Source organism: Monocercomonoides exilis (assembly GCF_001643675.1).
Source record: "Monocercomonoides exilis strain PA203 chromosome Unknown scaffold1-2713096, whole genome shotgun sequence".
Taxonomy (NCBI): domain Eukaryota; phylum Preaxostyla; order Oxymonadida; family Polymastigidae; genus Monocercomonoides; species Monocercomonoides exilis.
Genome location: NW_027150546.1, coordinates 287,893 through 304,894, shown reverse-complemented (window position 1 = coordinate 304,894; position 17,002 = coordinate 287,893). Strand labels below are relative to the sequence as shown.

Here is a 17,002-nt window from a genome sequence, read left to right as displayed (position 1 = left end):
TGAATGGAAATAATATCATTATTAAGATTTTGTTTCCATTTTAGAGAAATTTCGTGAGTGGGAACAGAAATTTAATAAAATCATGAAATTTTTATTTTATTTGATAATTAAACAAAAGGAACTTTTCAAAAAATATTTGTCAAATGGATTGAAAATTATCATTTCCATATTTTTTGAATTGAAATTGTGACAAAATCAAACGTTTTTGCTCAAATATGGCTAAATTTTTTTGAAAAGTGACATCAGATCAAAAATCTGACCCATGGAAGTTATTTTTTAATCATTCCGTTACCATTATACAAATGGATATATCAAACTTTCATAATGATATTTGTTGGTTCATTGCAAACTTCTTTGTGAGAAAAAACAATTTGAAACAAAAAATAATATATCCAATTTTATGATCAAAATGAAAATTTCAGTTTTTGAATATGAAAAGGTTTTATTAGCTTGGACTATTTTGCAACTGCTGATTCATGAAGTGCACAACGTATTCCTCTATAATTTTTGTACAAAAAATTTTTATTCTCATGTAATTTAGTTGTTTGTTTAACAGAAGTTTTTTTATGAACAATTCGTACCTGAACTTTTCTATAAAACAAAATTTGCCTCCACATGTTTTATGCATACGAAAATTGTTTAATTTTAGTGGTTTGCATTTTGTTTCGAAACATAAAATTTACAACAAAATTTATTATTTGAACATATTTTTGAATTGAAAGGTTAGTTGTTAATAGCCAACTTTTGCTTCATTAATTACGCAACAAACAAAGATATGAATTCGAGCGCATTTCCAGGATGTGGAAGCACAATGAAGTCAAAATGAGGCTTGATGATGTTACGTGCAGGGAATGAAAACGAAGTGAAAGTGAATGGAGGATCTTTTGATAGCTTCTTTTGTTTGTAATCCAACGGATTTGAGGGATGAATCCTTCTTATATAATTGAATAAAAATCTACTAACTTGATAACTTCTTCCTTTGGCACAAACACAAAAGTTTGCACATTGATCAGCTGGGGATACTCTTGCACATACACATCTCCCTTCACCACGTGCATCTTCACACGCAGGAAACATCACACAATCACTCTCTCAAACACATTATACACCTCCATCCGTTACAATTTCATTGAAAATTCCACATCTGCTCGGCAGAGATTCTCCTTCTCCAGAATCTTCAAAAATACTTCCTTTTCTTTCTTCTGTGACAAATATGAGCTTCCTCTCCACACTTCTTCATCCATTGTCCCTTCTGTTTCTGCCTTCACTCGGTTCCCTCCCTCTCGTCTGCAACACACGTCATGCTCCCGCATTGCCGCCGGCACAGGATAGCACCAAATACTTGTCTCATTGGAAAAAAGAACGTATGCAACGACATCTGTGTACCATTCACCTTTAGAATAATGCTCTGTGTTCTCGTCGCGCTGAACATTTGTTGCGGGATCAACTCTCCTGGCGCTTGCATCTGCACCTTCACCGAACTCTTCACTCTCATCGTGTTATTCAGTACAACATCACACACACATACTAACCCGGCTCGCATCTTCTCCCACTCTTCATCCTTCCTCGCCTTTTGCCCTCCTCATTCATTTCCCACTCTTCGCTCGCATCATTCACAAACTCCTTCACAACTACCGACTTCATCTGCAAGCATTTGCCTGGCCCATTCAACTGCAATCTGCGTAACCTTGTTTGCATTTATCCTTCTCTCTCTCCTTCATTTTTTACTTCTTCTTTCTTTTCATCAAACGAAGTTATCTCCTTCACAAACAGCACTGCTGCTGTTTTCATTCTCCAAATTGAAGAACTTCCCCTTCCTCAACTCTTCTCTTATGCCTTCTCCATGCAAACCTGCAGTGCACAAACATCTGTCAGTGTCGCTTCAAACGCTGCTGACGTAAACGTATCGGTGCCTTCAATCATATTCGCTGACGCAAAAGGAAAAGCCATCGCCCACTCACACGTATCGCTTCCCACACCTTGCCCCTCACATCCAAGCAGATTCCGCAAATAACCCAGATAGAAATGCTTCCACTCGATTAGAGCATTTAGAAAAGAAGCTACGTGATGATATTATTTTTTCCTCTTTTCCTTCGAATGTTCATCCTTCTGAAACTTTGCAATTGGCGCTATCTCTTCTTCTTCCTCAACATCACCTCCACCACCATCTACAAAAGAGCCAAAAGAAGCAAAACCAAAGTCAAAATGCTTATTCTCTGTTTCCATATTCAACAACTTCTAAGTACTTAACTAAACATCCACTGAAAAAGAGTGGACAATCTGAAATGCTCTTCGAGGCATCGCTCCTGCTTGCTCATCCTCTGTATTGCATTCGATTGTATCAACGTTATCAGCATCAACACTGCCAATACACCTGCTCCTGCAGTGTTATCCATCGACATTGCCATTCCTCCACTCAGCCTCAGTTCTCTTTCCATCTGCTTCGTCTGCCTCATCTGCCCTTTCACTTCAGGTATACACCCTAGCAGACGCTGCGTCAGCTTCAGTTCATCGTTGTTCTTGATGTTGCAATCGCTCATTGCGCGCATACCACTCAGCTGTATGCCGTTGAACGCAATCTTCTTCATATAATGTGGAATCCATTCTTTCTTCTGCACAAGCTCCTTCATCTCCTCCACAATCATTTCTTTCGTCATGTGAACTCGAATTATATTCTCTTTTTTCTCATCTCCATTTTCTTCTTCCTTTAACAGCTCCCCAACATCTTGTCTCGTTTAATGAGCTGCCTCAAACAGCTTCTCCTCTTCTTTCTTGTCTATAACTTGCGACTTCAGCTGCCCTTCCGCTTTCTCTACCAGAGCCACACGCCTCCTCACACTCTTCTCCAGCTATTCTTCGCCTTCTGCCCCAGTTTCATAAGCCTCGCCAGAACAAACACTTGCTCCGCTGCATTTAGCCCAGCAAACAAAGCCGGCTCTGAATTATTCCTCAAACAGCCTCACATCATATACACCCAGAAAATTGTGGTTAATCATCAACTTCTTTTTCCTTGCCAAACTCAGCTGAATGGCTTTCACAGAAAATTTCTAATCCTTTTTGAATTGTAAAACAGTCATCTCCTCACACAAAAATTCGCCGTATCGATCGCCAAGCTCTCAGAATTTCTTCTTCTTCTTCTTTTAGCAACTTGCTCAACTCCTCAAACACATCTCAACACTCTTCAAATGCTCTCACTTTAGCCTCATGATTCTCCTCCTCATTCTTCTTCTTCCTCTTCTTCTTCCACTTCTTCTCGTTCTTCTCCTTTTAATTCTTCTTCTTCTTCTTCTTCTTCTTCTTCTTCTTCTTCTGCTTTTCTCTTACGTGATTATTCAGAAGATTATTCTGGTTCGTTGACTTCACGTTCATTGGACATCGAAGAAAGAAGAAGAAGAAACAAAGAAAGAGAAAGAGAAAGAAGAAGAAAAATAGAAAGCCATTTTTTTCAAATAAAAGGAAGAAATTACAAGAAGGAGAAAAATAATTCGTTACATTATCCTTCTTCTTTTTCCTCTTCTTCTTCTTCTTCTTCTTCTTCTTCTTCTTCCTCTCGAAATTCCTTTCGAAATTCTTCTCCTTCTTCTTCTATCAAATTCTCTAAAAATGATTAAGTTTCGTTGCAAAAAGAAGGAAAAGAAGGAAAAGAAGCGAAAGAAGGTATAAATCAACAAACTTCTTCTTCTTCTTCTTCTTCTTCTTCTTCTCCTCCTCCTCCTCCTCCTTTCTCCTTTTCTTCCATCCGTTTTCGATCTCCCGCCTCACAGACTTAGATCCACACCCACAACCTTCGCAACCGCATGCTCATCGTCTATCACCACTAAAGGCTGAGTGATATGCAACTTCGCTGCAATCACCTCAGTCGAGATAACCACACACCTCCTCTTCAATTCCATTGAAGCTTCATTCAACTCAACCGTTGTCGTCTCCCCCCCAAAAAAAGATGTTCTTCAGTTCTGCATTCATCCCATTCCCTCTACCATCATCCTGTTCATCATCTTCTTTCTCTTCATCTCCATCGAGACTGCCATCTTCTCTCCGCTTGCTGCTCCTCCACAGATCGTATCCCCTGCAACTGTGCTCACCTCCTTCCTCCAAGTCTTCTGCATCACAACCCTATGTATCTGCTCAGACTGCGAATCGATCGTATTTCCCAGCGGCGCTACTGACGACTGCCTTCACTGGATGTTTTCTTGATCTGTGTCCAGCCTCTTTTCCGAAGTGAAGAACGACACCGCTACCTTTGCTATCTGAAACCCTGTCTTCCTCCCCTCATCCAACCCCGTTAGCTGCGTCTCCGCCTCAGACGCGCGATCAAACACACTCACAATAGTCTATACTCACATCATCACCTTGTAATTGCTCAAAATCTACCAGATTTCCTGCTTCTGCTCCTTCTTTGGAACCCAAGTCTTCTCAACACTCTCCGCTGTTTTTAACTTAACATTTTCTCAATCATCTATGTACCATTCCAACCTACTCTGCCACTCCATTGCACAACTTGTGCGTATGCTGTAAGAAGCATGAAAAGCATGGAGAATCAGCTCCTTTCAATAGATGCAGATTCCACAACCAAACTTGCGCTCCTCTGCTTTGTGCACGAATCGTTTGGCAAGAACACAAAACTCGTATGCCAAGTCTTCCACAATCACCTGCTTCATCCCTGCCATACCCTGTTGCATATGTAACCAAAATCTTGCACGGCTTTAGCGCAGAGCGCCTCTTCGGTATTGTGCTTCCGGTGAATCTCTTTCCGTTGACCTCCACAGCTGCCCGACTTCTTGGCTGCAGCATGTTCAGTTCGTCCAGTACAGTCGCAGGCCGCTTATCCGCTCAACACACACCTTATTCGTTGACTGCCTTGTTGGATCAGAACACTTCTCTTCAGCTTACCAACAGATTAAACAGCAACGAGTCCTCCGCTCTTCTGCTTGAATTCTTCTATTTCTCCTTCTTCCTCCGCCTTTTCTCGCTCCTTCAGCGATGCAAAATCAATTGCCACTGACGATAATGATATATCCTCTTTTATTATCTCAGCAGTCACTAGCGCCTTCCTCACTTCTTCTTTCTCTCTTTCTCTCTCTCCCACTTTGCATACTGCAGCATTTCGCCCTATCACTTAGTTGAACAGCTTCTCCACCACACGCCTCAACTGCAGCGATCGTGAAACCAACAGCTCATTCGCCTTCCACAGCAGCGACAAGTCAAACAGATCGAAGATCAACTGAAACGCAATCACATCCACAACTGTAAAGATCCGCTTGCTCCCCGACTTTATGCACTCCAATGCTGCAAGCCACAGAAGCGGCTCCACTTGTGAAACTGAAAGCACCATCCGTCGCGCTGCAACATTCCCGCAAAGAGTCTACAGCGCGCATTAACAATAACATTTGCTGTGCATGCGCACAAGCAACAACAGGCATCTCAATCCCTTAGCACATCTCAGCATCATTGTCAGACTCTAATTCCAATTAATTTGTCTCGGCTGTAACAGAAGCATCTGAAAGATCAATCAGTTATTTATCAACCAATGTCAAAATAACAGCGAAAATAAATGTGACTCAAGAAAAGAATTTTTATTACAAAAAATGAGTAATCTTTTAAACCTTCATAATTAAAATGTCACGTCAGTTAAATATAATATTCTGTCTGATATTTTTGTTATTGGATTTTTAATTGTTTTTTGAACACACCTGTTTAAATCTAGAGCAATTTTTCCTTCCATGAATTGATATATTTTTTTAATGAAAAATGCAAGGAAAAAGACAAAACAAGCGACTTTTCATCTATTCTTATTCCAACAAGTATAAATGATAAAATTTTCGTTTTATTTTTAAAAATCAAACGAATATTCAAACGAATGCAATGAAAAAGATGAAAACAAAGACAAATAATAAATTAAAAACAAATGAACAGAAAAATGATATTTATCAACGCTTAAACGACGAAAAATATAAATGTTGATGAAATATTTGCATATTAGAAACTCAATTATTGTTGATAGGAGCAAAAAAAGATAACACAATAATAAATATAATATAAAATGGGAACGGAATGATCGAAATCTTGTGATCTTTTTTGATCTTTAGTGGGACAAAATTAAAGTCATGGAACTTTTTAAAAAAATTTTGCCATATGGATAAAAATATCTTTTGTGCGCCTTTTCCATTTTCTGTGTTCTTTTGTTGATATTTGAGTGTAATTTTGGAACCGAAATTTTTGAAAGATAAAATATGTTTTCAAAAATAATCACACAAGTTCACCAAATTTGAAAAGTTTTATGTGAATTATGTAATAATTGAAATGATAATGAGTCAAAGAAACTTTTTTTGAAAAAATGAATACAACTGAGATAAGAGATTCTTTTTTGATATGGGTGATTATTTTTGAAATCATAACTTTTTTCGGGGTGTTGATTTTTTAAAGTTGTTTGTCACTGGGAAGAGATTTTGTTCAAAAATGCAAAATATTATCATAACTATTTTTCAGACAAATGTTTAATCTGAATAAAAGATGAAAATGTTTTTTTATAAGCCTTTTCACTTTTCAGTATTCTTTTGTTGATATTCAAGAATAAATTCTGAACCGAAATTTATGAAGGAAAAAATATGATTTCATAAATAAAAACCCATATCTTAAAAAAATTACCCAGATATTTGTGAATCAAGAAATAAAAACACTATTTGAAGCATCGACTTTATGAAAAACTTTTATTTCAGAATAAATATTAATATTTGAATATGAAATGTTATATGAATAAAACCTGAAATGCCTTCATTCTTCAGAGTTGCACCAAAAACAATTCAAATTCGAAAAATAATATTTCCATTTCGAAAGACGTGTGTGATTATATTTGAATCATAACTTTTTTCTTGTTGCAGATTTTTCAAAATTTGCTTGTCATTGAAAAGAGCTTTTGAATCCAAATGCATAATTTATCACAACTGTTTTAAGTCAAAGTGAATCAGCTGAAATCAATTTTCAAATGTCTTTATTGAGACTTTTCACTCTTCAGTGATCACGAATTTATATTCAAAGGAAATTCTTGGACCGAAATTTTTGAAAAAAATATGATTTAAAAAATAATCACCCATATTGATAAACAAAGTTTTCAAAAATAATAATAATAATAAAAAGAATTTTTATAAAAAAACAAATGTTATTCTTTCCACAAAAAAATTGTTTTATTTCGAAATCGAATTATGCGTTTTCAGAATTGAATTCATTTATTACGAAATTGAATAATTTCTTTTCGTGAATAAGTTATAATGGCGTATTGTTCAAAAAAATTTCATCCTTTGTCAATTTGTTTATTAAAGTTATGTTTAAAAAAAACTTTTTTGATTCAATTGATAAAAGTTTTTCAATTTACAGTTTGTGCAAAAAATACTTGACAAGATCGATTTCACAATAACTGCAAGAAGAAAATTTCTGACAATTTTCCTCAAAATACATCTCATCAATACAAACTCATTTGATATTTGAATCTTTCAAAATAGCTTCATTTGTGCTCAGAAAAAAGAATGATTGAAATTTCGGAAAAACTCGAAAACCTATTTCTCCGAAATTTTAATAATTATTTATTTCTGAGCACAAATGAAGCTATTTTGAAAGATTCAAATATCAAATGAGTTTGTATTGATGAGATGTATTTTGAGGAAAATTGTCAGAAATTTTCTTCTTGCAGTTATTGTGAAATCGATCTTGTCCTGTATTTTTTGCACAAACTGTATATGAGGAAGTTAACAAAGAATAAATACATAGATTGTGCATAAAATACCAAACATCGCACAAAATACCGGACAACATTAACTATAAAGGGTTTGAGAATTTTTTTATCCAATCAAATAAACAACATCATAACTCATTATGCCATTAAATAAAGGCAACTTTTTCATATAATTTCAATAACTTTCTGAACATTATCCCATTAAATCTTTATAATTTTTTTCACAACTTTTATTCTATAATATTTATTCTTTCACCATCATATGCAAAAGGCATTTCGTTGTTAAAAATGTCTGGTTCACAAACAAACACACATTCAAAGATAAAACGATTATTTCTAATTTATGAAACGATATGATATTAAATAATACAAAAAATATTTACAAAACAGCTAAAAAATCTCCCAATAAGAAATGAATATTCACAAATGTCTTTGTCATAATAGCAAAAGTTAGCACACAATGAACTTAAGAAAAACATTCAATAACAAGATAACTATTAAATAAAAAAAATTCAAAGAAATAATTAAATTAAAAAAAAACAAAAAAACAAGTAATTGAGGTTATCAATTCTCAATAAAAGATAAAAATCTTGGTGATCTCACTGAATTCGAATGAGATCAACAAGTTTAATCAACAACAATAAAAGAGATCAAAATAGAAAAAACGAGCCAGTATTCACGAATGGATATTGTTCACTTTAAAGAGCGATGCAGTATTCAAATAAAATATTTTTCTGAAGCCACTGTCTTCAGCCAATGAGTAAATAATGTTTCATGATAAGGATTGACAAATAGGAACAACATTTAAAACAAAATAATAAATATGGCAAACCTTCATTCCAATCTTAAATATTTTCTTCATCATTTTAAAGTCAAAGAAGAAATGAAATATAGAAATCACTATCGAGATGCATTTTGATCAACAAAGCCATTAATTATATTTGAAGACATATTATAAAATATTTGTTGATTTTTTTTTCAATACGATTATTTCCTGATTATTCATTCATTCCAGATTTGAAAAAGTTAATAATTGTGTTAACAAAAAATGGAAGAAAAGAAAAATGAGGTTTAAAACGATTATTTATGGATAATCCTTTATAATTTCAAGAAACCTTTAACAGCTTACCAATCAATCTGCATTCATTTTGTTATTCAACTCATAAGATTCGTTTTGTTTTCTTCATCGCTCTCCACTTGATATGCATTCCTTAGAGAAAAGTTAAAACTGCGATTCCGTTGATTTCACTTCTGAAATCATGGCAAACTCCAGCTCAATTATCTTTTTTGTGGATTTGATTAAAGAAAATCCATCTATATTTTGCTTCCCTTCAATTACACCCATCTCACAATTTTTCATGTGTAGCTCGCAATTTTAAGTGCTTGATTCGATCACTGCTGAGACTGTTTTTGAAAAATTTGATGGAACGACAATCCCTATGAACTCTATTTCTGTTGGCCATGTAGATTTCGGAACGCACGTTTCAGATCCACTCGCATCCCTTTGGCATTCGATATTTACAGTAACCTCCTGTTTTGTGTTTGCACACCTTCCACCCGCATCTATTCTCTCTGTCATCGTTGATTTTGTACTTTCATTTATATCCTCTTTTATATTTTGTGTTCTCTTCTGATGCTCCATACCATGATTTACGTTCAGACATTGCATTTTCTCCAACCCTCAATAAACCGCTTCCACTCCAGATGTTCCATCAACATACACCAAGTCAGCAAGGCATCCATCGAGAAGAATGAACAAATCAACTTCCCAATCTCCGAATGCTTCTGTTCTATCATGTCCAACAATCAAATTGTCTTTCTGAGTGATGCTTGTCATGAAAGTGAACAAGGGTTCCTTCACAGAAGCGACAAATGATTCACACACAAAATACATATCTCTTCCGACGCTGGCCTTGTTGGCTGAAAACACGATATTGGTTATGGAAAAGGAGGATTCTGACACTTTTGAGCCTTGGTTGAACTCGATCATGAGAGCACCGCCTCTTCCTCCAGAACTTGTATCCTTGCTCACAGAGCAACTGGAGAAGATGGTGTTGCTGACAGAACACGAGTTGACAGGGGCAGATGAAGCGAATGAGATGCACCCGCCATTGGTGGCAGTCTAATGATTCAGCTGTGCTGAAATGTCCAACTTTCTTTGTGATTTTCAATTGAGAACGATATGGAAGAGGATAACATGGATAAACTTAGATGAAATTCAGCGTTTTGAAGAATGGAAGATAACTGAAGAAAAAACAATGTGAAAAAGGATCACAATTCCCAGAACAACGAAATTCTTTTTTTCGATAAGAAAACTTCATTTTTTGTTGTTGATAATTATTTTTGCAAAAAGATGACACTTTCATTAAAAGAAATGGGGTTTTTTTTTGAATTTATTCAGACGAAAATTTCAATATTTTCAATGAAGAAAAAAGGATTCGTCAAATTGTTGCTTTTACTCACATGCTAATAGTTTTTATTATATTATCATTAAACAAATAAGACATAAAACGTTTTCAATGAATCTTGTTTGCCAAGTGATTTTTTTGAAATGATTTTGAAACATTGCAAAAATATGATTTCATTAAAAGCATATAGTTTTTATTTGTTAAGAAAGAACCAATGAATGAGATTTCTTTATTTTCACATGAAAAAAATTATTTTCATCAAATTCCTTTGATTGTTTGATTGCTTTTCATTCACTAATCAAATGAAAATTTCTCCTCCATATAAGAATAGCCCCTTCACTTTATGTGGAATCTTAAAAGCTCCATTTGATTCTGAAATTTGTTCATCACCGATGTTCAAATTCATTCTTAAAGGAAAATCATTGGAATCAATGTGAAGCAGTCCCGCATCATCACGGACAGCTCAAACAAATATTTCACTATTATGTGCGGCAACATAACATTCTTGAAGCAATCGACATCATTCATCTTCCAGCATTTTTCAAGAAACGAACGCATCACTTTTGTTATTGTTGTTTTACACCTGAACTACTTGTTTGTGAAAGTTTTTGTTTTATATATTGCTTCTACGATTTTCGTCACTTGAAATTTGCATTTTCAACCATCAATTCCACCTTCAAAAACATCACCTGATGCATATTTCGCAAATATTAATATTTTGTTAACCCATTATATTATCATAAACAAACTTTTTGTGAAAATCCAAAAAAAAAATTCATAGATGAATACAAAATGCAAAATTTCAAAGAATTAGCTCGGGAAAATAATCAATTCATTATGATCAAACCATAAGATTGTTTTTTGTCCGGTATTTTGTGCTTCGTCCGGTATTTTATGCACAATCTATATGTAGGATTTTCAAGACAGGTTTTCTCGGTTTTGAATCACTGGAATTCATGTAACACTTTCGAATTATCATCATTGCATTCATTTTTAATAGCAAAAATAAAAAAAAAACGTGTCAATGGAATTTGTTTACCTGTCATTATCTACCCACATTCCTATATATTTTTGATATTTTCACATTTGCAAATCATTTGTGCAAAATTTCAGTTTAAAAAAATCATTATTCATCCCATTACTTTTTTGAATTTAATTCTTTTTCATGAGCGAGCCAGAATATGAGGAGATTGAAGAATATGAAGAAGTTGAAGAAGAATGTGGATGCGAAGAAGACGAAGATGTTGATGAAGATGATGAAGATAAATTCGATGGAGTGGATTCAAATGCTAGACATGTATGTATCCTTTTATCATTTGAAAGTGTTTATATCAAGTTTTGCGAAGGATTTTGCTTTTTTAACAGATAGAGCTGTAGAGAATTTAATAGTTGCAAAAGTTAATGAAGTTAAGGAAACATTACAACTTTCTTATGATGATGCATTGGCACTTCTATTGTATTTCAAGTTTGCTTTGTATTAATTGTTACTGCTCAATTACAACATTATAAAAGTTGGAATTCTGAATTGTTATTATCTGAGTATCTAGAACGAAGAGAAATCACTTTACAAACTGCTGGAATAACATCATCAATGTCTTCATATGAAAACGATGACTCAAAAACATTTGAATGCGGAATATGTTATTGTCAATATTCATTGAACGAATGTATGACAAATAGGAAATATTTTCTATTTTTGGCATAACCTTATCATTTTTAAATGATATTAAGCTTTTCCTTTAACTTGTGAACACAAGTATTGCAAAGAATGTGTAGTTGCATATATTAATAGCAGAATAAAGTTAGGATTTGAATGCCTTCAAACATCTTGTCCTTGCAGTGGGTGCGCTATTCAAATATCGCCTGTTAAGATTAGGAGTTCACTTACAGATGTTAACAAAGCAAAATACGATATCATATTTCAGAATTCTTTTATTGAAAAACAAAGGAACTTAAGGTTTGATTCAAAAAGCGAATAATTTTTTCAAACATTTTTATTTCTCAAACAATCACATTTTTGATGATAACAGGAGATGCCCCAGACACTCCTGTTCGATTGTTGCCAGAAGGATTGGATTGGGACAAGATGTGACCTGCAAATGCGGAATGGTTTATTGGTGTGCTTTGTGAAGTTATTTCAATAAGTCATGCTAATAAAAAAAAAATTAAAAAACTTCTTTCCTAATTGCCGATATTTACATAATTTTTTTTGACCATTTATCTAATTGTTTGGTAAAATTTGTTTAATTGTTCAGTTTTCAGTGCGGACGACCTGGGCATATGCCAGCAACGTGCGACATGATGCAGAAATGGGAGCATTTGATTGGAGATAATTCTCTGACACTGGAATGGATGATTAAGCACACAAAAGCCTGCCCTGGGTTTGTTTTCGGCTCTGCTCGAGATGCTGAAAAAGAAATAAATTCATTTGAAAAATTCGCTATGATTGCGATAATGTTGAATGTGTACATTTTCAACTGTTTTTATTTATTTATTTATTTATTTATTTATTTATTTTGAACAATTCTTAACCACTATCTGTTATTACATTATTTGTCTCACATTTATCTGTCATTTTCTTGAACCATATCATATACTATTATTTGATATATCTATTTTTCCACAAATATTTCAGATGTGGAGTGCCAATTGAGCGAAGAGCAGGCTGCTTGTATATTCGTTGTGCTTATTGCAGATACGAATTTTGCTGGATGTGCTTAAGACCTTGGACAACTCACAGTATGAATCACGACTTGATTTTATTTATTTTGTTGTTTTTGCATGAATAAAAATACTTTCATAATTACTACATTTTTATCGAAATATGTTCATAAATATCTATCACATATACTCCATTGCTATCAACTTCTTTCATCATACAGGCGATAACTGGGTGTGCTCCACTCACAAGATAATCTCCACTGACAGTAAAGAGGAGGAGGTGGATGGCGCTGCCTTCAACTTCCAATCAACATTCGACCTGTGGAACGAAAGAGACAAGATCATCCACGACATGGGCGAGAACATGGAGGAGGCAGACGCAAAGACACGGCGCTACTGCCAATACCTGCAGTGCCAGCAGAACCAGGCTGAGTTCATTATGGATGCGTTTACTGTGCTGAAGGACTGCTGCAGGACCCTCTGCTCTTCATATATCTACTCGTCTTATGTGCCTAATGTGCGGAAAAACTCTGTTTTCCCGTTTATGATTAAGGACTTGGCGAAATGCACGGATGAGCTGAAGCAGTTTGTGGAATATCCAGTTAATTCGATAGACAGGATGAAAATGATAGAGCAAATTAATATCACAAGAAAGGTTTTTTTCTTTACAAAATATCATATTTAAAGTTCATAATTATTTTTTATTGAATCATCATTTATAACTTTATTTGTTCATTCATGCAATTTCATGAATGATTTTTTCAATTTATATGATTTTTTTCTTCAAATAAATCTTCTTAGTACCGCATTCGTTTTCTTGAAGCAATGGAATCTGATGAATTTGCGAAGTACGGTTGAAGGTTACAGGCAGCAATTGCTTCTATCTTTCTCTTTTTTGTTTATGTAATTTATTTTTAAATAAAAATATTATTGTTTTGTGTTTTGCAATGTGTAAATGAATGAATAAAAGAAATCTCTCCCAGAAATAAGAACATTGAACAACTTTGTTCTGAAAGCGAATCATTTACAACTTTCTTTTGAGATCCTTTTGAAATGATGGATCGAAAAACAAAAACAAAAACAAAAACAAAAACGACAATTCCTTCCCCGCCAAACGTTTGTATCATTCAAAGCGAGCAGAAGAATCATAACTTTTTCATTTTAAATAATTGCAAATAATCATCACAAGAGCCGAAATGAACGAATACAACTTTCACATGCTTTTTAATTACAGTATTTACCTTGCATATGAGGAGAAATAGAAAACAAACAATTGAAAAGGCTCTGAAACACTTGCTCACACGAAAAAGAAATCAAATAAAATATGTGAAGAAAACAAAGGAAAGATAAGAAAAAAGAGAAAAAGAAAGATTATTATTTGAAATAGCAAACCAATGAAGAATCAGGAAAATCGATTGAACAATGAGGAGAAAAATGGAAAAAGAAGATAAAAAATAACATGCATTCATCAAAAGACAAAACAAAAAATTATCGAGAAAAATCACAGAAATAGAATGAAAAAACAACTGTTACAGAACAATAACGAATTGCAACTCTTCAAAAATAACGTTGCTTTTTTTTAAAAATGCAAAAGACTTTGTCCTGAATAAAAACAAATATTGTTATTCTTTTTGTGAAAATATCAGGCAAATAACCAAAAGAAGCAAAAATCACAACAATTTCCCGACACTGACAAGAAATCAAAGCATACAGAGACACATTCAAAAATCAAATAAATAAAAAAGTAATATTCAAAGAAAGAAATCATAAATAAATAAATAATAAATAAAATTTGAAACACTCCATATTGGTGATTATGTGCACGATCAGGTGCAACTTTTGCTTTTCTTCTGCTGTCATTCAACAGCTCGTCTTTATAAAAGTTCGCATTTGTAACATTTTAGAAGATCTTCAAATGTTTCATAAATACGTTCATCTTCACAAATTTAAGCACTTTTTTAAAGAGAATTCTCTTCTTCTCTTTATTTTCACTCTTATTCCCTCAAATGAATTCCCTTGAAGAATCCATATGAAGACTTATATTTTCAATACTTATTCAGCAAAAATGTACTTATTCAATTCTTCTGAATTCACATTTCTAAATGCATCTTCCCTCTTCCTCTTCCGCAGCATTGTAACTGTGCCCGATTTCATCCTTCCCTGCGCTTTCAACAAGCCCACCAGCAGCCTCCTCATTCTCTACACGCGCATGCCTGTCATTCTCACTCACATTAATAGCCAACTTCTTCTTCTTCTTCCGATGTTTTTTCTGTGTATTCTTCTGCCGGTCACTGCTGATTGAATTGTCTACTGTTTGCGATTCTGAAGATAAGTTGCTCTGAAGCAACGGCTGAGACATCGACAACGACGCATCTCCATTCGGAGCTTCTTCAGTTTTGCAATCGCTTTCAGAAGGGTTCGTATTTTGAGTGCTCTTTCTTCGCGTTGAAGTCGAACCGTCTCTCTTTTTCCTGCTTCCTTTGCTGTGTCTTTTCCCTGAGTTCATGCAAGAAGTCTCATCAGAAGCGAATGAACTGGAAGCCGTTTGATATGACCCAGAACTTGAAACTCGCTTTATTTTGCTGGTCATGACGTTTTTGCGTGGATGAGAACTCGATGAGACACGAACAAGAAGAGTAATCATTATAAACAGAGCCAATCCACATTCTCCGATGATGGTTGTAACCAGTGCAATAATTTGGCAAGCGACCACCTCAAGAACAAATATCCTGACAACCAGTAGAATTGCACGAAACATAAATATTGATAGCCCTATAATCATTTGAACTCCGATTTTTTGCTTTAGTCGCTTTAATTGTGGAGGACCTTTTAAAACTGAAAGACGTTTCAAAACTAAGCCACCTAAAAAAAGAAGATTTGAATTATTAAGCAATAAATTGTAATCACAATAATAAACACATAAGCAACTAAATCGTATAAAAGTGAATACAAGCCATAGACCAAAAAGATTATGCCAACTGTTATATTAAGAATAACATTATAGAAGGATTCACCTTTATGGATCCAAGTGCAAAGACGATTATCTATGTTCTCTGGGCTGTTATCAAGGGCAAACACAGAAATGATCAATGAAAGAGGAATTATAAAACAAAAGATTAGAATCAAAATTCCAATAATCCATAATCTTGGTTTTCCTTCCAATTCTTCTGCATGAATTGCAATGATCCAATGCGAAACGATACAAATAAAAGAAGAAACAAAAAAGTATCCTGATAATGCAGAAATTAGAAATTCAGGTGGGGTTTGATTATCAATCGCCTTTTGGGATGTTTTATACACACATAAGGTTATAAGCCTTGAATATTTATGAGAAAAGCAATAAATATGGGCAAATCATAAAGGTCATAACAGATATTTATATGCAAATAAAATTATTGTTAAAGTCATGATATTTAAGCATTATAGAATTATTCTCACCTCAAAATAAATGAAATAGGCAAAAGCAGCCTAAACATAAGTTGAAGATGAAATCTGTCTTTTGGACGACTCTTTCTCAAAAATACTTCTATTCTAAGTAACTCTTCAATGGAAATAGCCGACATTATGCTTTCTAGGCATCTTTATTTTGAATTATTTGATAATTACAAATGATTGCTTATAATAATCATTTACTAAAAATATTCAAAAAACAAACATTTCTATGATCAATAAAGGCCGATATGTGTCTTCGTCAGCTCCTCCAAGACTAAACATTAAGAAAAATAAAAATAATATTGGATCATCATGATTCATAATTTTTTTTGTCATCAAATAGTCGATAATTTTCTTCACAAATAATGAGAAAATATGCAAAATTTATGTTCTACATAGTTTGAATTTCTTCATTATCCATACAGACATTTTTCCGTGATGATTATATCGTCAAAAGGAAAATTTGATACGTAATTTTTTGCTTAATGAATTTTGTTCCACACAGAATTTCTAACAGATTTCTCGATTTTTTTTCCAAAACTTTTTAACATGAGAAAGTTTGACTTATAATGATCTGAAAACAGAAAAAGTTTTGAACAAATCGTTGTTTTTTTCATAAATGAAAGAAAATTTCCTCACATTTTTAAAATTTTATAATAATAAAAATAAAATACAAAAAATGAGATGAAAATGCATGAGACAGATGCGAATGAGAAGAAAAAGATGATTTCAAATTATAATTCTGTTGAATATTGCTAGAATGCATTTAAAAAAA

The 17,002-nt window shown here is 33.7% G+C and overlaps 7 protein-coding genes across 7 annotated transcripts; 2 read left to right on the top strand and 5 right to left on the bottom strand.

Annotated features, from left to right (window-relative positions):
• Positions 1-1,118: 1,118 nt before the first annotated feature.
• On the bottom strand, positions 1,119-1,923 carry MONOS_16869 (uncharacterized protein; the record flags this gene model as incomplete). Its single annotated transcript, XM_067869738.1, has 3 exons — positions 1,119-1,483; positions 1,533-1,644; positions 1,852-1,923. 3 exons carry the CDS (start codon positions 1,921-1,923, stop codon positions 1,119-1,121), a joined length of 549 nt encoding a protein of 182 aa, XP_067736144.1.
• A 150-nt stretch (positions 1,924-2,073) lies between these two features.
• MONOS_8471 (uncharacterized protein) lies at positions 2,074-2,657 on the bottom strand (the record flags this gene model as incomplete). The annotated part of the gene is made up of 2 exons (XM_067878885.1): positions 2,074-2,168; positions 2,375-2,657. 2 exons carry the CDS (start codon positions 2,655-2,657, stop codon positions 2,074-2,076), a joined length of 378 nt encoding a protein of 125 aa, XP_067736143.1.
• An 836-nt stretch (positions 2,658-3,493) lies between these two features.
• Positions 3,494-4,106, bottom strand: MONOS_8472 (uncharacterized protein; the record flags this gene model as incomplete). Its single annotated transcript, XM_067878886.1, has 3 exons — positions 3,494-3,597; positions 3,767-3,881; positions 3,978-4,106. The coding sequence occupies 3 exons, from the start codon at positions 4,104-4,106 to the stop codon at positions 3,494-3,496; spliced, it is 348 nt and encodes a 115-aa protein (XP_067736142.1).
• A 367-nt stretch (positions 4,107-4,473) lies between these two features.
• MONOS_8473 (uncharacterized protein) lies at positions 4,474-4,791 on the bottom strand (the record flags this gene model as incomplete). Its single annotated transcript, XM_067878887.1, has 1 exon — positions 4,474-4,791. The coding sequence occupies one exon, from the start codon at positions 4,789-4,791 to the stop codon at positions 4,474-4,476; it is 318 nt and encodes a 105-aa protein (XP_067736141.1).
• Positions 4,792-9,552: 4,761 nt separating this feature from the next.
• MONOS_8474 (uncharacterized protein) lies at positions 9,553-10,225 on the top strand (the record flags this gene model as incomplete). The annotated part of the gene is made up of 1 exon (XM_067878888.1): positions 9,553-10,225. The coding sequence occupies one exon, from the start codon at positions 9,553-9,555 to the stop codon at positions 9,850-9,852; it is 300 nt and encodes a 99-aa protein (XP_067736140.1). The 3' UTR covers positions 9,853-10,225.
• Positions 10,226-11,299: 1,074 nt separating this feature from the next.
• On the top strand, positions 11,300-13,764 carry MONOS_8475 (putative ubiquitin-conjugating enzyme E2-binding protein 1; the record flags this gene model as incomplete). Its single annotated transcript, XM_067878889.1, has 9 exons — positions 11,300-11,431; positions 11,481-11,599; positions 11,647-11,801; positions 11,866-12,091; positions 12,165-12,251; positions 12,390-12,515; positions 12,770-12,873; positions 13,017-13,450; positions 13,597-13,764. The coding sequence occupies 9 exons, from the start codon at positions 11,300-11,302 to the stop codon at positions 13,651-13,653; spliced, it is 1,440 nt and encodes a 479-aa protein (XP_067736139.1). The 3' UTR covers positions 13,654-13,764.
• Positions 13,765-14,893: 1,129 nt separating this feature from the next.
• Positions 14,894-16,358, bottom strand: MONOS_8476 (uncharacterized protein; the record flags this gene model as incomplete). The annotated part of the gene is made up of 3 exons (XM_067878890.1): positions 14,894-15,657; positions 15,750-16,111; positions 16,234-16,358. 3 exons carry the CDS (start codon positions 16,356-16,358, stop codon positions 14,894-14,896), a joined length of 1,251 nt encoding a protein of 416 aa, XP_067736138.1.
• Between the last annotated feature and the right edge of the window lie 644 nt (positions 16,359-17,002).